We start from the raw sequence: 20,994 nt of genomic DNA on the forward strand, positions 1-20,994 counted from the left end.
TTAGTGAATGTCCTCCTGAGGGATATCGTGACAAATTCTGTCCAATTAGTGCTTCAGATCATCAAAATCCTGAGCGGGTTGTAGGACCTCGCCCATAATGCCAAAAAACGTTTTCAGTTGAGGAAAGATTTAGTGATCCTGCTGGCCAAGGTAGAGTTTGGCAGCCACGAATACGAGCTGTAGAAACTCTTCGTGTGCAGGTGGATGTTATCTTATTGAAACGTAAGCCCAGGATGGTTTGCCATGAAGGGCAACAAACGGGGCGCAGTATACTGCAACGTAACGCTGCGCTGTAAAGGTGCCGCAGATGACAACCAGAGGTCCTGCTTTGACCGGAAATGATACCCAGACTATCAATTCTTGTTTTCGGGCTGTGTTACGGGCGACATGCAAGTTGGTATCCCACTGCTGTCCGAGGCGGCCCCAGACAAGTCTTTGTTGGTCATCGGGGCTCAATTCGAAGCGGGACTCATCACTGAAGATAAATTCTGTTCCAATCCGTGAGAATCCAGGATGAAGAAAGACGTATTTGGAGACGCCCCGGACTGTTGTGGGATACCAACCTGATTGCTGCCATCCACACTGCACAACAACCAGGAGTAATAGCCTTGAGTGCCATTTCCTTTCATAGCAGGACCCCTTAGATTGTCTTTCGCAGCACTCTTGGAGGACAGGGGTACGTCGACGACATTCTAAGCCACGTTTCGTTGTCCTTCATGGCAAGCCATACAGGGCCTACATTTCTGCAAGTTAATGCCCGAGTGCATACGGCGACAGTTCCTACTGCTGGACTTCGTATTAGCCAATGCCTTTCTTGGCACTAAAGTCGCTGGACCTCTCCCCAATTGAGAACGTTTGGAGCATTAAGGACAGGGCCCTCCAAGCATTTCCGGGTTTTGATGATCTAACACACCTATTGGACAGAATTATCACGATATCCTTCAGGTGGTCTTCCAACAACTCTATCAATTAAAGCCAAGCCGAATAACTGCTTGCATAAGGGCCAGAGGTGGCCCAACGAGTTATTGACTTACTCAGTTTGTGAAGCTCTTTCTCTTGATTAAATCATCCAGTTTTTCTGAAATTGTAGCCTTTGTTTGTCGCTAAATGCACATCACATCTACTGGTTTCCATCCCATTCGGATAACTCCTTCGTTGTGCATCCATTTTTTTGTCTTAGAATGTACAAAAAGTTTATGAAATTAGACTTGTGTTATTATTACTATTTACTAATAACACTGCTTACATTAACGTTAGTGTGTGTACTATTATTTATTTGTGAATTATAAACCATAGTTCGTTAGCGATTTACCCCATATAATGGCTAATTGTGTGCAGCTCTGATAATTCTGCAGCGGAAAAGCCTCATGCATTGACATCCCACTTGTCATTGTATAGATTTTTATTCGGTAGATATTAATTTTCTTGCAAATTACTTAATTATTTATTTCAGAATAATGTTGAAATTGTGTTCATCAGTCTGAAAACTGGTTTAATTCAGCTTGCCATGCCAGTAACCTGTACAAGCCTCTTCATCTCTACATAATTACTCCAAACTGCATCCACTTGAATCTGCTTGAGGTAGTCAAGCCCTGGAGTATACTACTTTTCCTCAGACCCTTCCCCATCCCTTTACACGCTTCCTTTCATAACCAAATAGACTTCGCTTTGATGAGTCAGGATCTGTCCAATCAACGGGTACCTTCTTTTTGTTCAGTTGTGCCATAACACTTTAATCCCCGCAGTTCCATTCAGTTCCTCTACTGCTTATTCGACTTACTTATCTAATCTTCATGACTCTTCCGTAATACCGTATTAAGTATTTTAAATCAACAATACATGTGATCAGTTTTCTTTTACACTAGAAGTTAATGCTTGAATTTTGCACTTCAATGGTGTAGTTGATTTCTGAGTAGCTGAACTGGTACAGGTAGCGATTATTCATATAAATTGAGGATGTCGTCTACTTTGTTGCAGTTTCATTGCCCAGGATGGGCCACCATTAGCAGATTTATGTTTTAACAATATTGTACTCTCAGCTGCCTAAGAACTCTGGAACTGCAAAGTCAAATAAGTAAACGTAAAAAACCATTGGCCTTGCATGTAATCCTTGATAATCAGGTTAAACTCTGCGTCCTCCATGATCTTATGAATAAAGCGTCACCTAGCATAACTCATCATGTGATATTTACAATCAGTAAGTCTGCTGATTACTGAAAGTTATGTTGTGCTCCCCCCAGCTGTAGCGGTGTTTGAAGCAAGCTGTAACCTGTCATCTGTAAACACGATGCAGAGCTTAGCTGCAATAGTCGCTGGTGTTGATGTCTTCATTCGTAAGGCGGTTTCGATGCAGCTCTCAACATTAGTCTATTCTGTGCAAGCCTCTTCGCCTCTTTATGGCTACAGTAGCCCACCGTTATTTGAACCTGCTGATTATTTTCTAACTTTGGTCTCTTTCCATACTTATTGCGCTCCACATTTCGTTTCATTACGAAATTGATGATTCCCAGATGCTTCAAGATGTTTCCTATCAACCGACTACTTTTTTTAGCAAACTTTTTCCTAGTCTGTCTCAATTTCTCTTCATCAGTCATTCTAACTACTCATTTAATTCTTAGGATTTCTCTTTAGTAGCACATTTCAAAAGCTTCTTTGGCGATTTATATGGTAATAAATACGCAACCAGTCGCTTTTTTATTTTTTGGTACTATTTATTCAACCATAAACATGTTTTCGAGCCACAGGAGGCGTTATCAGATGGAGGTGTTAGAAGAACATTATGCAGTGGACCAAGTGCTAGCTAGATGCTGGCTGTGCTGATGCTGCTGGCGGAAATGAAATGAAATCGGTGACGAAACGTGTATGAAACCGAAAGTTTCTTACGTTTTAGGTGCTTAAAGTGCACTGCCTTGGTATCCATATCAAACCTGGTCCTATAATGTACATCATCAAGCTATGTACACAAATAGACACAGTATTTAGCTGCAGTTGGTTTTACACTGATTCACAGAAGGTCAAAACTGGATGTTTTTACAAAGAAAATGGATATGATAGATATTACACTTTACTACATGTCTTTGACATGAGATGATTGTATTACAGTACAAATATTACTAGTACAGATATTGGTTTTAAGTAAATTTTGCTAGCTGCACGAGTGTTTTTATATCGACAATATAAATGTAATATGGGTTAAAAGTTATACTAGGTAAACAAATAGAGTGTAATATTTATTCGTGTAGTTACAGAATACCATAGTTGTTACATGACAAGGAGAACAATATTAATGCAGGAAGATGAGTATGTGTTATTGTTATTTTTGTCCATAATAATATATATTCATCATCATGCATTAATTTTATTTTCCTCATCATGTCACAACTACGGTATTCTGTAATTTACATATTAATTACATAGTCTGATGATAGGGAAAACAAAAAAGGAAAAAAAGAGAAGTAGGGAGAAAAGAACGCGATAATATATAAAATGCTAACCTTGTTCGCTATTCAGTACGCTTATCTTACTTACGTTTCTATATTAGTGCACATGTTAATATACTGTGCAAAAAATAAATAAGTAGAAATAAAGAATTAAAATAAGATAAAACAAAAAAATTAAAAGAATACACTTTTTCGAAGCACCGTAATGGTCTCCCACCGCGATGCATAAGTTGAAATTTGGCTCAGATATGCCTACAACCTCCCCTTCCTCTGTAATGGTGCAACAGCGTGGCGCTCTGCGACGTCACCCTTGGTCTTGGCGATGCTACGAACAGCTAGATGTGGATACATCCAAAAAAAGGAAAAATATTACTGCTTAGACGTTTATTAGATGTGTAAGGTGGGTTAATAATGTGGCATTGGCACCAAATTTCACTACAATTCTGCCTAATGCCATCGTGCAAGCCGGACTTCCCCTCGTATCCACATATCACCGGCCCCCCTCCTTTTGACGTCTCCGCGATGGAGGTTAGAATGGCGACACCTAACGTTAAAATAACGCTGTTTTCTCGTGGAAGGCCGAGGAAAACATATTAGACAAACCGCCGCTCACAATAGACATGAAAAGCCTAAGGAGGTGGGATCTACATCTACATGGATACTCTGCAAACCACATGTAAGTGCCTGGCAGAGGGTTCATCGAACCACCTTCACAATTCTCTATTATCCCAATCTCGTATAGCGCGCGGAAAGAATGAACACCTATATCTTTCCGTACGAGCTCTGATTTCCCTTATTTTATCGTGGTGATCGTTCCTCCCTATGTATGTCGGTGTCAATAAAATATTTTCGCATTCGGAGGAGAAAGTTGGTGATTGGAATTTCGTGAGAAGATTCTGTCGCAACGAAAAACGCCTTTCTTTTAATGACTTCTTGCCAAATCCTGTATCATTTCTGTGACAATCTCTCCCATATTTCGCGATAATACGAAACGTGTTGCCTTTCTCTGAACTTTTTGGATGTATTCCGTCAGTCCTATCTGGTAAGGATCCCATACCGCGCTGCAGTATTCAAAAAGAGGACGGACAATCGTAGCGTAGGTAGTCTCCTTAGTTGGTCTGTTACATTTTCTAAGTGTCCTGCCAATAAAATATGTCTTCTAAATCGTTTTGCAGTTTGTTTTGATCTTTTGATGACTTTATTAGTCGATAAACGACCGAAGACGGCTGCTCAGATTGTCACCCAAATCGTTTGTATAGATAAGGAATAGCAAAGGTCCTATAACACTACTTTGGGGAACGCCTGAAATCACTTCAAAAGACGTTAATGAAACCACGCCTCCTCTTGTGACGTTGATTCCCACACATATCACGATCGAAATCGATAGATTGTAGAGCGATGGGCAACAGAACGACGTCTTAACAACGTTCGTTCTAGAATGCTGACATCCCCGGTCGACTGAACTCTGCTCCAAGAAAATAATGGATCTTCAACCCCAATGAACATTATCTAATCCCTTTAGACTGTAGTTCTACCGCAATTTTGCTCTGGTATACAGGTTCGGAACCACTGGGGGCCATTCAAAACCATTCGACGAAATTGGAACGTGACGTAAAGCAGCAAAGGTTGTTTATGCTTTTTTAGCTTTACTGTTTCACGTCTTCCTGTGCCCTGATTATGGTTCGATACAGCGCTGGCATTAGCATGAATAAAGCAGCGAAGGGTTCCTCTAATACCTGCCACATTGACAACACCCTCAGTACCATCCACACTCCTTTGTTGAGCGCATTAAAAATGTACTCGTCAGAGATTTTGTCACCTATCTAGCTCAGTGGTGTTTTAGTTGGGGTTGCGTGGTCTCAGACGCTAGAGCAGTTGCAAGGCACCACTCAGCTGATTGGGTGGCAAAGTCTCTGACAGGTACACTTTTAATGTGCTCAACAAAGACGTGTGGGTGGCACTAAGGGTGTTGTCAAACTGGGAGGGCGGTGGAGTCTTTGAGAGGCCCTTGGCAGTTTTATTCGCACACATGTTCAATGTTGCACCAATCCATGACCACGCCACAGGAGTGCGCGAATCAAGAGGTCTGAAAAAGCATAAACACCCTTTTCTGATTTGCATCACGTTCAGATTTCGTTGAACGGTTTAGAATAGCCCCTAGTACTGCAGCCTGCATACCAGTGCAAAAATTGTGGTCGCACTACATTCCAAAGCGGTCAAGTCACGTTCAATAGGGTTCCTGCCCCACAGTGTCCTTAGAGAAAAATTGAACCGTCCGAAGGGTGTCAGCAGTGTCAAACGTCATCAAGAACGTTGTACTGTTGTTCATTACACTGGAAATTGTCGTTTTCGACAGCTTAACGTATGGGAATCAAAGCCTCAAACGAATGAGTGCTTCCATTGACGCCCGTTATGTTCTAAGGGCTTTTCGTGTAGTTTCTGAACGGCGGTATGTCTGAACTGCTTTCCTCAGCCACCCATAAGGAACCCACGTGATATCAAAGCTGGGTGTCTCAGTGCTGACCCCCATCACAGAGATGTCAGAAGAAGGGGGAAATGTGGGTATGAGGTGCTGTGGCTGTGGGAGATAATTACAGTGTTAAGAGCCGAGCGTGGTGACCGACGGTTCTAGGCGCTTCAGTCCGGAACCGCGCTGCTACTACGGTCACAGGTTCGAATCCTGCCTCGGGCATGGATGTATGTGATGTCCTCAGGTTAGTTAGGATTAAGTAGTTCTAAGTCTAGGGGACTGATGACCTAAGATGTTAAGTCCCACATTGCTTAGAGCCACAGTGTTAAGAATACGTGATACTTTCTTGTGCAGTGTATCCGCCAAATACTTCTGCTGTCTACACAATAATATGATCTTCTTGATGCTCACAGTAATATCCGTTGATAAAATATTTATTTTCTTTGAACTGACGAGAAGCAAAGAAACTTTAAAATAGTGGAAAGCCGTCGCCCGTATGTGCCAATTGTGGACCACTAATGCACTGTCTCTAGCTCTCTCAAACGATGTTCTTACAGTATCTTTTAAAGAATAACTTTGGATTTGCCTTTTCCTTTAAGTGACCTAGGTGTTGCCTTTTTTGCGCGTCATATAATCTAAAATAATCTTGCAGATAAATTTCCAACCAATGTAGCTATAACGGTTCATTAGTTTCGTATAAGAAATATAATGGCAGATGTTGTTATCCTCCTACGTACTATTCGATGTTCAGTTATCAACATTCCGTTGCAAACTTGCTCGCGATTTATTCTGAGGGTGAAGACGTATATTCCCTTTAACTTGCAGTTCCTTCATTTGCTGGATACAACATGTATGTTGAAACTATCAACCCATGTGATTTTTCTCCTCCTACGCCAGATGCAGTCTCTATTCATCTCTGGTGTGTAGGTATGTATTTCCGTCAATTACCCATAGTACTTTTTTTTTGTGAGAACATGCACGCAAAAGACCTGCCCTACGCTCCAGTTAAATATTTTATTACGCAATGAGTAAATTCAACGTACCATTTCGTGCAGAAGCTTACGCATATTTGCCGTTAGTTCGCAGCAACAGTCTCACTCGTGCTGTTTGTACGGTTAAAACGCAGTAAAGCTAGTTCAGTGACATCCAGACAGTTATTCCGGACGCACACGTAGTTTTGCGGGAGAATGGTATTGATAGCTGTTCAGAAAGGTCCAACATTATATTTTTAGCGTGCTTCCTGGCGGTTTTAGCCGTTAGAACTGGGTTACTTTCTGTGCAAGGAGGTGACGGTCTAAAACATCCCTCCGAATACCGAAAGCAGCTTTCTGGATACATCATACGCACACATAAATGTGGCACGCAAGCTGGCCTCTGCGGTGAGTGTCACCTCAATGAAAAAGAAAGCAAGACAACGCGTGGAAACCTGTTGTCAGGCATTTAAAAGAGAGTAGATAAATCTTGATGTCTGCTCGGATGAAGCTGAAGACCCGATAAGCGACAGCACGTGGCGGAAAACACTGGTTCATCAAACCGTATTACCATACGTTTGTTACCCCTAGTGCTAATTCGCATCCGACATAAATATACCATCAGTCTGTACTTGCTTGTATTAAGACACTAATAGACGTGTTGTCTCTGACATTCTTTCTGGCACATCTTCACTTTCTACTTTACCTATCTACTATGTTTCTATTTATATCACATCACATTTCACTTGAAATTATTGCTTTCCAATTTTACCATGGTCCACATTTGCGTCAAGCGCAATTTTACCTACAAACCTAATATTTCAGTGAACCGTCTTTCCTGACGTACGTTTTCTGCACAGCATCAGCGCTTGGTGTAGGGATCGACAGTTGCCAGCCGCCATGGCCGAGCGGGGCTAGGCGCTACAGTCTGGAACCGCGCGGCCGCTACGGTCGCAGGTTCGAATCCTGCCTCGGGCATGGATGTGCGTGATGTCTTTAGGTTAGTTAGGTTTAAGTAGTTCTAAGTACTAGGGGACTGATGACCTCAGAAGTTAAGTCCCATAGTGCTCAGAGCCATTTGAACCATTTTTTTGATCGACAGTTGCCTGTCAAAGTACACAAATATAAGGCTAAATAAGGTAAAGGGCAAAGCTAACCTCAACTCGAAAGATGGTTCCAACACTACAGCGCTTGTTACATGTGGTCCTCAGATCTTTGAAATTACTCACGAGCCACCGTAAAATACACTGACGGGAAAAAAATCGCAACACCAAAAAGTAATGTACACTAGTGAAATTTCGGGAATACGTTTGTCTAGGGAACATGTTTCAGCTATCAACATTGCAAGCTAGCAGGTTAATGTAATCGCAAGATAAGCCAATGCAAATGTGACATTTTGGTACATCAATAACCGGTGTAACCGCCAGTATGTTGAATGTAAGTATGAAAAAGTGCATGCATTGTGGTATACGGGAGCCAAATGCCAATCTGTGAGATGGAGTCCCATGCCTGTTGCACTTGGTCGTCCATACAGGGACGCTTAATGATGTTTGTGAATGACGCTGCAGTAGTCGTCCGATGATGTCCCATATGAGCTCGGTTGGAGACATATCTGGTGATCGAGCAGACCAAGGCAATATGTCGACACTCTGTAGAGGATGTTGGATTACAACTGATGACCTCCCCGCTCTCCAATGAGCTTTTGCTTGGCACCGTTTAAGTCGCAAATGGAGTCGTTTGGGGTCACTGGAATGCACACTGCAGGGCACCTTACTCGGAGATGTCCATGAAGTAACTGATTTGTAACAGTTCGTTGCGTCGCTGTGGTGCCAACTGCTGCAGATGTAGTACATTCGGCAGAACCATACGCCGAACATGATGGTCTTCCCACTGGGTAGCGGCACGTGGTCATCCAGAGCCCTGTCTTCTTACGACCGTACATTCCCGTGACCACCGCCACCAGAAATCGTGTACAGTGGCTACATTCCTGGAAAGTCTTTCGGTAGTACCGCAGAAGGAACATCCAGCTTCTCGCAGCTTTATTATAGGACCTCCTTCTAACTCAGTGAAACCTTAAAAGCATTCTTGACTAACATCAGATCGTTACGTCCGGTCTCAAAGGTAACTAAAGCTCACGTTCGTCACTACGTGTATTTGCAGAAAACCTGGTTAACATCCTCTAGTGACGCTACCAGCGATGCGATTGGCTCGAAATTTGAACAGATCTCATTTTTCAGAAATAGAAACACACCTACCATATCCCGTTTTGTTGCACTACTTCTTCTTGGTTCTGTGATTTGTGTCAGTGCGTGTCTGAAGTTTCGAGACATGGTGCAATAGGTCATATTTATGCGTAATAAAGTACCTTCACTGCACAAATCAGTTTCTTGCAATGACTGTACTAGGTGATGTGGAAGGATCACAGCGCACTGGGGAAGGTAAACCACAGGCAGAAGTTTATTAAAAGAAACCTTAGGTCGTATTGAAGGAGCCTCGTCCATTGAAAGCCGAAGTAACGTTTATCTTTCGGCGGCACTTATCAAATCGGTTTCACTCTAAAGAGTGGTCAGATTCAAAGAAGAAAAAGACAGTTTTGTGATGGGTTTATTTGTGTAGTATCACAGCACTTTAGAAACGTTCAGCAGTCATCAAAGAGCCATAAAGACAGCCTTCCCCCAACCACAATAAAAATGTGCAGTAGATGTACATGTATATATGTGCACCACATGCCATTACACGGCGTGTGGCGGAGGGTATATGTTGACCCTGTGTCATTCCCACGTCCCTTTCCCATCTGCTGTTACATTCGCAGATTGCACACGGGGAGGGAAGATTGTCGGAACTGTACTATCTTCGTCCAGATGTGTTTAATTTTATTTTCGCGCTTACTTCGCAGTAAATAAATACGAGGACATGTTGACTCGTCTTGGAGTGTTAGCGCTCACATATTGACAGCAAAGGTCTCTGCGATACACTGCTGCATTCTGGAGTGCAGCCACTTGAGTTTGCAGAGCGTTTCTGTGGCGTTTCCTTGCTAGCTAAACAAACTCAAGAACAGGCGTCCAACTCTTTTGTGAGTCATGTGTATCACTTCCATTAATCAAACTTTCTAAGGACGAAGAAGAGAACTTCGCACATTTAAGTTCGACAACTTACGGTGTTAACGGGCATTCAATATGTAAATTGGCAGCAAACGAAACATAAAACTCGTGACTAGTGCAAGAAACCGAAATTTCAGCAATGAGATGAAAATAGAACCTGAGATATTTCCACCCACCACTTCTACAAAGAGGAACGTTCAGCTAAGCCAACAACGGAAGTAAATACGATGTTGTTGTAATAGCGCTATTGAATATCCTTTACAAGTAGTTTACTCTTTAAATGTTATATTTTATTCGATTAAAAGGTTAAAACTGCCTGAGTAGCTAAACAATTGAAGCTTCTTTCTACAAACAAAGCTTTAGGAGTTTGTAGTATAGCCAATGAATACTGTACTCTTTAGAGATAAAATTATACGTATTCTTAATTCAGCAGGATGAAATCATTCGTAACCCGTGGCCCGCCATTCTGACGTGCCCTGCTATGTGGACGCACTGTCTAATTGGAATTGGAGGAGGGTGGGTCAATTACACCCTGCTGTCTGAATTGCCAACCTACATGGAAAATATACTACACTATGACATCGACGAGGTGAGTATCTCCACACCTTGGGCGGAAGTGAGCGCATTATCGATTTTTGTGACAACGCTTATTTAACACTGGTTCACCCATGTTTCAGGCTGGCCTCATCTCAGCCCTGCCTTATCTATTTGGTTGGATGAGCTGCAGTATCTACAGCTTTCTGACAGAGAGATTAACACGGAGAGGAGTGCACATTATGACCATCTTCAGAGCATGGGACGCAGTATGTAAGTATAATTCCCTAGTTATACGAGATGTTTCGTAAGTCATGTTACAGATTTCTGTGAATAGTAGAGGGTACTTATCAGATAGAGTTTTGATAGGGAACCCATGTTCGAAAGTATATCTTTTTGGATGCAAAGTAAGTTTGAAGGTCAGAAGACTTTCAAATCTTTCGCTTCACGGTACGCAAACAAAATTAGAAAAGGGCGCCGCTGTCAGCCCTATTGTAATTATGACATCTCGTACCATTTTTGTCCGATTACAACAACGGCTGCGAAAACCATTTACGTCGGCAACTAGCAGGGCTGATTGTGGTGTTCGACGAACGCGCTGCACTCTCGACTTTGAAGATGGTGTCCTTCGTTACGCAGAAGAGAACCCGACGACGAATACTCCAACTACTGCCGTTGTCGTGGGTTCCCGTAGAGCTCACAGATAAGGAAAAGTTCGTAACGTGGCCATATCTCTCAAAGGTATACCAATTCCTAACCAATGGGAGCTGCGACTACCGCAGCACAACTGCAAAATTGTGTGGGAAAATTTAGCGATGACAATGATAGCAGAAGGTGCCAGATCGACTGGATACAAAGTGATAAACCGGACAATAGCGACCCCTCCTAGTTTTGCTCCATCCAGTTAAAACCGTCAGCCGCGTGTGGAAATTGTAATTCGGAGGACACATTCGAACATCGTTTTGAGCGCCCGAAATTTTTCGAAATATGGCACACAGCAAGGGACATGATTCGACTGATAAGTTGAACGGACATACATAATAAGCAGGTTTCTAACGCCATGATACCAGTGTGGAAAACGTTTCCCGAAGCAAAGCGATACGCAACAACGTAGATAGTGGCACACTCACTTCATATAATTTTTGGACTTATATTAACGGACAACTTAAAGTACCCGGCGTACTTAATGGATGACCACGTGAAAGTAACTCGTCACCCTAAATAGAGGCTTACGTACGTGGATTTTCTCATGATTCCAGTATGTAAAGCTTATGATAGTATTTTGACATGAAAGCTCATGGAAGAACAAAACAAGAACAAAAATGAAGAAAAAGAAGAGAGGAAATATGAAGCGAATTCTACAAAAAATCGTCTAAGAGATAACTCGATGGACAATTTCTTTGAGTTTGTTTTCTGTTATGTGAAACTGTTAAATGGTAAACAAATATCTTAAAAAGCTGTTAAGCCGACAGCTCGCGTAAAGCGGGAAATCCGAGTTCGAGTCCCGGCTCGGCGAAAAAAAAAGAAAGAAAAGAAAAGAAAAAGATCACAGCTCATTATATTCGCCGCGTGCATACCCTGGAGCGGGATATTTGAAAGTGATCTGACTTTTAAACTTATTTTGCATCCAAAAGGGTGCACATTCGGACATGTGTTCCCTATCAAAATTCTATCTACTAATTCTCTTCTGCAAGCCTTTGAAACCTGTAACAACAATTGTGAAACACTCCGTATAACTGGACAGTAGCGCCTTTCAAAATAACACGCCACGGAGCCAATCCGAAAAGGCAACAGGTCAGACTGGGTAGAGATACGTAATTCCATGCTGCTTCAGTCGTTGGGATTGACGGCTGGTGGAGGAGTACCAGTCTATGGCCAACCCATGACAAGATGCTTTCAGTGAATTAGAGATCTGGCGAAGAAGCTAGCCAGGACGACAGTCCAAATCCCTCTGTACCGAGATAGATCAGGATGGCCCGGGAAACATGCGGTCTTGCGTTATCTTGTTGGAAATAACGATACGGTAGCCTCGACGATAAGATATAAATGAAACATCTGCTATTTAGATTACCAACTATGTGAATCGGAAGTGATCGTGTTGTGTTGTGTGTTGTGACACTATACCACATCAGGTGCAGGGTCGGATAACGGTGACGACTGCAAACTGAACACTACAGACCGGATTAGATGCAACATAAGAATCTCAAAATATGCATGAAAAAATACATGAAAAATGCTTAAAATATGCATGGAAAGTGATGCTAGATCAAATAATAAAAACAAAGTAGTTACTGCATGCGATATTTCTTGAAGTTGGACTTGTCCATATCGATTGCGAGGAAGAGCGTCGGCCACGGGAAAAATCAGGACATTTAGAATGCTGATCTCATTATATGTATACTTTGTGGCAGAGTTTGGGCAGGATCCATCTTGATATTAGTTTTTAAAAAATTGCAAAAATAAGACGCACATTGTGTTTCAAATACTGTTCCTTTTTTGCTACTGTCGTCGGTAAAAACTGAATGCGATGCGAGTAAGCCGCCTCTAAACAATCGATATGCACAGGTCCAACCTCGAGATATATCGCATACACAGGGCACGCACAAGAACTCCGTAATATTTTGTTTCGAAAGCAACATACAATCATGAAGTTTTTGAACTACATTAACGTTTAATTAATATTATCGGACTAAAGTATCGTTTATAAACTGTTTTGCATTTTACTACTGTTGTAAACAGAAACGCTCAGCCACTCCGGCCACTCACTGCAACGTTTTTTTTTTTTTAATACTAGAATAATTAAATGGCTCCTTGTGCTGGAACACTGCCAAAGCCTCTGCACTATCGAAGTCCTTAACTACGCCTCTGATGGCCTCGAAATGTTGCATTTTAAAACAACACAACCTCGACCCACGTATCCCAACGACTTACCATTGGTTCGGGAAGTAACGGCACACTTGGTAGTTTTCCTTTGTAGGGCTTGATGCGAGCAGGCTCCTTAAGAAACGCCTTTTTCGTGGAAGAAATCAATTTGTTTACATTGCTAAACGTGGATCGTACTTCTTCCGCAAGGCGATGTACTCCTTCAGCAAAGTACGTCACATGAGTCAAACTGGGATGAAATACTTGGATGGCTTTTCCTGCTTTGATCATGTAGGGAGCAACATCTGAGAGAGATACCAACACCCTTTCATCTTCCTGAAAATATTTTTCTCATACCCTCATTCACAAATCTGACGATTGTAGAATCATTTGTTTTTTGAAGTTTCTTGCAGGCCACTAAACAGAAAGAAGAAGGCTCTTCTTTTAATGCACCAACAAGTAAATTTGCAATGTAACGGCCACAGGTGTCGGTAGTTTCGTCAACTGAAATCCAAATAATGTTGCCCTTGAGTTATTGCGTATTTCTTCCAGAACACGTAGATAAATTGTCGGTATGTAATTTTTATGCAATGTTGATTCATCTCGTATATCTTGATTTAAGCAATATTTGCGCAGTTAACCTTAGAGTCTAGGGTTTGTAGGTTTGTGAAGAGGAATATCACTTGCAGTGAATGCTTCACATAGGTCCATGTTAAAGCGATTTTTTTCGGTTACCTTTGGAAGTTACATTCCTGCTACTGTTAGTTACCGCTTTAAAAAGTTGTTGTCATAGGCCTTTCTTGAGATACGAAGAATTTTCTTGACATGTTGATCAATTTGGACTTTTTTTTGCACGAATCATATTTTGGGCGTAAACTCGACAATATAAACATGTCCGTCGTATGTAAATGTTCCAGAAAGATCAACTATACACAAAACGACAGGTCTTTTCTTTCGGGAGGTGTGGTGGGCCACACGCTACACGTAAACGCGTTAAACTTGGTACAAATAAAAAGAAAACTAAAGTGAAACAATGAACGTCTGACAAACAATTTGCGTAATTTAATTATTGCCGACGCCTGCGGTATGACAGTGGAGGGGATTATGCGGGTTTGCAGAGCAGGCGCATTATCTACGTCTTCCTCTTCCTGTTCGCTAATCAGTTCACTAGCCAGTACCCTTTCGGACAGGATCGCAGTCACTCTGAGAGGCAACAAAACGAAATCGCGCTAGATCCCGCCCGTCTACATTTTTAAAGTGTTGTAAACACATAGCGAAAGTATGCATCATCACTAGTGGTTAAGATATGCAATAAGTGGCGAAAAACAGCCAATTATTGCAAATACATACGCAATATGCAAACGCATATAATCCGGCCTGTAGTGATCACGTTTGTTCTCCTTAGAAATTGCACACATGGAGCCCATCTCCTGACTCAAGGCACATACCGTGGCTCCTCGGTTCTGGACGGCCGAACTAACATTGTGGCGTCAGTCGAGTGGCGGCTTTCACGCTACTGAGCCCTCGATTGCATATCGCATGACGGTCGTGGTATCCTGACCGACGCGTGCAGCAGTATCGCTGAACGATAAACCACAATCTCGATAGGCCGGGACTCGATCGCTGTCGAATTCAGACACGTCCTTATACATATTTTTCCTTCTTACACGAAGCTTAACACGACATTCTCACGAACAAACAACATTCAAATATGATTTCTGAATGAGAAACCCACTGCGTAATATTTCTTCGCAGGCAGACTGTTTATAGAGTTATCCCTACTATGTTTGTGCAATGGCGGTGGAATGCTCATCATCTGCATATCAAAGTATGTAGTTATGCCAGTTTGGCGTTTTTGTATCGAATCCTGAAGTGTAGTTCACGAGTCGCATTTTTCGCTAGAACTGTCCCCGCTAAACCTTCCAGACGGAGAATCCATGGTTAGCAATTGCTGACACAATCAATGAACGACAGATGGATGAACGTGCATTTTGTCTTCTCTGACTTTCACTCTCCCCTTAACTGCCACCACAGTTCATTCGCTCAATGATGGCTCAACGAGATTCTCTGTTTCCTACGAGGTGTGTGCGAAAAATAATGAAACTCACAACACTGCGAGCGATCTGGCAATGCTGCGTTCCTCTGCTGGTGTAGAGCGGTATGTTCATCCCTTACAGATTCAGTTCGAATTTCAGCTCTCTACAGCCATCACCTGGTTTTTGAGATCACCATCAGTGAAGTTGTGTTCTTGTCGCATGTTACGAAAATGGAATAACGGAATTTAGAGCGACGTTATGCCATCGAGTTTAAACTTGGTGAAGCCGCGAGTGTGACCCATGAAACGTTGAAACAGGCCTGTGGGGAACATTCCTTATCAAGAGCACAAGTTTTCCGCTGAAACAAATCATTTTTGGAAGACCCAGAACACGTTGAATGTGAACTCGCTCAGGCAGACCTTCAATTGCAGAAACCGACGAAGATGTCGAACGTGTTTGCTCTTGTGGGATCAGACCTCCAGAACAATCTGTCAACCAGGTTCTTTACAAATATATTCTTGTAAGGCTCAGGAAAAGGAGCGACCGACTGAGACCAGACATTGCAGACAAGTGGATGCTGCATCATGGCAACGCCTCATTTCACACTGCCACTTCACTCACGAAATTTTGGAACTCGAAAAGCATAGCTGTTATTCCACAGTCCGTCTGCTCACCTGATCTGGGCACTTGTGACTTCCTTCTTTTCACCAAATTGAAAAACATCTTAAAAGGACTCCATTTTTGGGACTGTAGAAAACATTAAAGGAACGTGACTGACATGTTAGCCGCGCGGAGTGGCCGCTCGGTCTAAGACGTCATGCCGGCCGGAGTGGCCGAGCGGTTAAAGGCGTTACAGTCTGGAACCGCACGACCGCTACGGTCGCAGGTTCGAATCCTGCCTCGGGCATGGATGTGTGTGATGTCCTTAGGTTAGTTAGGTTTAAGTAGTTCTAAGTTCTAGGGGACTTATGACCACAGCAGTTGAGTCCCATAGTGCTCAGAGCCATTTGAACCATTTTTTTAAGGCGTCATGTCACGGATTGCGCGGCACCTCTCGCCGGGGAAATCGAGTCCTCCCCCGGGCGTGTGTGTGAGTGTGTGTTGTCCGTAGCATTAGTTATCTTAGGTAGTATGTAAGTCTACGGACCGATGACCTCAGCAGTTTGGTCCCTTAGGAATTCACAAACATTTGAACTAACATGTTAAAGGCCGTTTCAGCTGAAGCCTTTGAGCGCTGCTATCAAAACTGGGAATAACTACTCCGTCGGTGTTGTATAGCTGCCGAACGGAACTACTCTGAAGGGACAATATTATTGTTTTTTGAAAATAAAAACTTTGGTAGATCAAAAATCAGTCTTATACTTTTTTATCTAACTCGTCTTGTCTCATTCTCAGAGCACCGTTGTGGTAACACTGTACTTAACTTCAGAGTCAATTGTATTTCGTTTTCGTGAAATATTGTCACTTTTATCACCAGTGCAGTGTTGTTTAGGGGTACAGTCTTTAACAAGTAATCAAAATGTCCTGAGTCCAGGGATCGAATCTAGTCACCGATTAAAACTTGAAAAAAAAAGTCATCATCAGTCACGGCTGATGACTTTTGGTATAAGCAGTCACCCTTGTTTTGACAACAGCCTCGTCAAAGAAGGCGGAGGAGTGGACGAAGTTTCAGGGCACCCTCGTCCTTTTTATTAGGACAGAAAGTGAGTTACTGTGAACAGGTCAGTAAAAGGATTGTTCTCATCATAATCAACAGCAAGTGAATGGTAACAACAATAGTAGGAATGCAATAGGCGTTCTGGATACAAAATGACGTGTAACCATCAGGTCAACTACATGTAGCAGCACAGGCAAATGCATTTCATCATCCCCACCCCTCTCGCTCTACAACACCCCACTCATTCATCTGATCCACATCACATTCTTCCAATTAGATCAGTCAGAGAGTTCCTAAACCATCACACATATGTAGGGAAATTACAACTGAGCATATTACAGTCTTTAGAAACGAAAAAGCCATTCAGTATGTAGGCCTACCCCAGAGGAGGCCATCTTGTTCTGTGTATCCTGCTTGGTGTCCGACGATGACTTGCCAACTTGGTACCCACTTGTTGCAAGGCACAATTGACCTTCAAATTAGTTGCCACAATGTTATTTCCAAGTCTAAACTATTATTTATAAAAATACGTAAAGACGCTGGAACTCCACCAAAATTTCACTGTGCTTCGATCTTTGTACCGAAATAAAATACTACTTTAAATAGACCAAAACGTGTCGGTCTTATTTATAAAAATACGTAGACATATGCTCAATGATAGCACTAAACATTGGGGAGCCCTTTTTCCCCGTTGTGGGTAATCATCCTATGGAGGATATTGAGGAGTAAGCACTTGAGTCTGCTATTTTAAATCCCACGGTTTTCTGGCGTTATGTAGATGATACTTTCGTTGTATGGCCTCATGACAGGCAAGAACTGGAGAAATTCCTTTGCCACTTAAACTCATTACACGAGAACATCAGATTTGCGATGGAGATTGAGAAAGATGATATTTTACCCTTTCTAGATGTGCTAGCACGCCGTATGAATGATGGGTCATTGGGACATTCTGTTTACAGAAAAACCATGCAAACAGTTCTGTATCTCCACGCGTCTAACTATCATCACTCCACACAAACCGCCAGTGTTCTTAGTACCTTTGCATTGGACGCGCTTAATATCGGACGATGAAAACCTGCACGCAGAATTAGAACTCTTGGAAAAATACTTTTAAAGACAATGGCTATACTTCACGCCAAATAAGGAAGGCCATGCACAGTTGTAATAACAAGAAGCAACGCACGGAAGACGCTGATGACGACTATAAATCAACTGCGTTCCTTCCATATGCCATTTTAAACAAGCAGACTGATTAGGAAAAATAAAGTCAAGATTGTCTTCCGTCCACCAGTGAATAGTTTGCTCCTGGCTGGATCCGTTAAACAAGACTTACAACTGAAAAAGCTGGTATTTACAAAGTTCCCTGTGTGTGTGGTGCTGCGTATACAGGCCAGACGACACGAACATTCCAGGACTCTTGTACAGAACAGGAAACATACAGCCATATTCGGCAAACGTTAAATCAGCAGTAGCAGAACACTGTATCTCCGTGGGAAACTCAATAGAATACGAAAGAACAAATATTTTACCTCCAGTTTCCAGTTTTTGGGATTCAGTCATCAGTGAATCGGTAGAAATACGTCTTTCCGATAATCTTATAAATGTCAACAGCTTTCAGCTGGATAAAAATTGGACTCATATAATTAAAATTATCCGGTCATAGCGGAATCGACGGGGTCAGTCGATAAAAAATGATGGATCATCTCTCTCTTCCTCCACCATGGCCAGCACACACAACTCAGCTGTCCCGCGCACGTCGTCACCTGGCGCATGCGCCGAAGACCCAGAAAACTTCGCAAGTGCGAGATTCGGCATAAATACCTTGAATGCACGCGGGCTCTTCAGCAGTTGTCTACTCACCCTGAAGATGGCTGAACGTCTCTCGTCCGAAATATCGTGACAGAATATCGACGGGATCCGACTGCACACTCGAAAATTACACGTCTACATTTTAAAAGCTTTTTGTCAGATGATTTGTTGAAAGTGGGTATTCTTGAAACAGTTTTTTATGCTGATTCTAGAAATAATTACCGTTTTTGTCCATCACGTCAGGTTTTTACTCAAAATAAAAATCAATATTTTGACGATTTTTCACTTCTGAGCACACAAATATATTCTAACACCATTTCACAGAAGATGAGTTTTTAATCAAAACACATTTAAAAAATAAGATGTATTTAAAAAGTACTCCTCAGAATTCTCCTAATTTGTTTCTTGATACTTTTTATAAAAACAAGAAGGAAACAGCGTTCCAGAAACTTTTAAACTTTCTCTTCTTTGACTTCCTTCCAAATCCTTGTATATGATGACTGTCCCTCTTCAACATCCATTAGTAGTTAGCCGACATAGCTGCTGCCCAGTGCCGCTGATACCTCCTCTTAATGTCTCGGTGAAAACGTTCACTCTGCTCTTCAATATAATGTCCTAAATTTCCGCAAAGTAGGCGATATGTGAGTGTACAGAGTGGACTTTCACGCTCATTTAACAACCTATCTTCTTGATACTTTGCAACTTTTTTCTACAATGGCCTTGTAATTAGGATTTTTGTTATTCCTTAGAAAGTTCTCAGTAACTGATCGGAAGGCGGTCATGCATCTTTTTCTCTTTTGTTCATTGTTTTCTCAGAATCTTCATCCTTCGACCATTTCTTTATTTGAGGACTACAAAAAAATTCCAGTTTTCAATTTGTTTCGTGTGGTGAAGGGAAATTTCTTGGAAAGGTACTTGATGCAGGGTCCATCCTGTGGTAGAGCCTTTACAAATTACTCCATCAAGCTCAATTTTATTTGTAGAGCTGTTAAGCATGACTTTTTTTTGTTTACAAGCTGTCCGTGCAGAATACTTTTAATTACAGGCACAAAATTTATACACTCTGACCAAACTCTCCCAATCCAATGACTTCGCCTTACCCGACTTTCCCATTCACATAGAAACAAGGCATTTTTGCAAACCCACCTTGTTGTCCTAATAGCATACCGATAACGTTGGTAAGCTAAGTGTGTTCCTCATACTGGATACTTGTTAAGAGTATCTTCTTGTTCTCATACGTCCCTTTCATTTGAACTGGATGGGCCACAAGAAGAAACTCATACACGCCTCTAGTATGCAGTAACACGCCTTTGAAACTCCTCACTGACGAGTGTAGAAACGTTTCACTGTGTAGGATCATGTTCAGTGCAATAGAAGTGCATTAATTCGTTCTGTGGGAATAAACAAACTAATTCTTTCCCTTATGTCTGCACCATGAGTAATGTGTTCATGGTTCCAGAAGATTCTTACTTTTCAACCGGGAGCCAAGTACTCCCGCAAATCCTTAGGCAAATTCAAATCTCGTACGGAGCGTGAAGTTCATTCTAATACAAAAGTTGTGGAGTAATTTCGAATTGAGGCTGGTGGACATCACTATCGTCTTCGGTAATTGCGTCAGTTTCACTTTCATCATTATCTTCTGCCACGTTCTCTAAAACAGCTGGAGAAAGAGGATCAATGACATCTTCTCCATGTGCAAACTGGCCTAATGACCGAATCAATGATTAGCTACACAATTTGTCTCTTATTTTACGAACTGCACCCCTGAACATTAACTAAGCAGAATTAATAGTCATTAAGGTGATTTTTAGCTTCCTTCCACACCACTGGAATCGTAGAGGGCATGCATGTTTTCTTTTGTTTTGTCCACAACATTAACATTCCCATACAAGAGCGGTAAATTGTCTTTGGCGCCCATCCCTTTTGCGGTCACCAAATTTCATTTTAAAATAAGCAAGGTAAGCTTTTTACGCAAATTCTGTTTAGCCACTGTATAATTCCCAAAAGTAATAGAAAATATTTACATTCTTCGCACACTTGCATGTTGACATAGTCGTAACTATCAACAGTAGGCGAAGTATTTAATTAATACTGTCTTAAATATACAGAATAAT

At 41.9% G+C, this 20,994-nt stretch overlaps 1 protein-coding gene across 1 annotated transcript in view; it reads left to right on the forward strand.

Annotated features, from left to right (window-relative positions):
- LOC126095592 (sialin-like) overlaps positions 1-20,447 on the forward strand; it is a 62,087-nt gene extending 41,640 nt beyond the window's left edge. Inside the window, exons 6-8 of the mRNA XM_049910365.1 lie at positions 10,413-10,571; positions 10,660-10,785; positions 20,340-20,447. Of these exons, the coding sequence (XP_049766322.1) occupies positions 10,413-10,571; positions 10,660-10,785; positions 20,340-20,447 (393 nt within the window). The remainder of the gene's footprint in view (positions 1-10,412; positions 10,572-10,659; positions 10,786-20,339) is intronic.
- The last annotated feature ends 547 nt before the right edge of the window (positions 20,448-20,994 follow it).

This window comes from Schistocerca cancellata, chromosome 8 (genome assembly GCF_023864275.1).
Source record: "Schistocerca cancellata isolate TAMUIC-IGC-003103 chromosome 8, iqSchCanc2.1, whole genome shotgun sequence".
Lineage (NCBI taxonomy): Eukaryota > Metazoa > Arthropoda > Insecta > Orthoptera > Acrididae > Schistocerca > Schistocerca cancellata.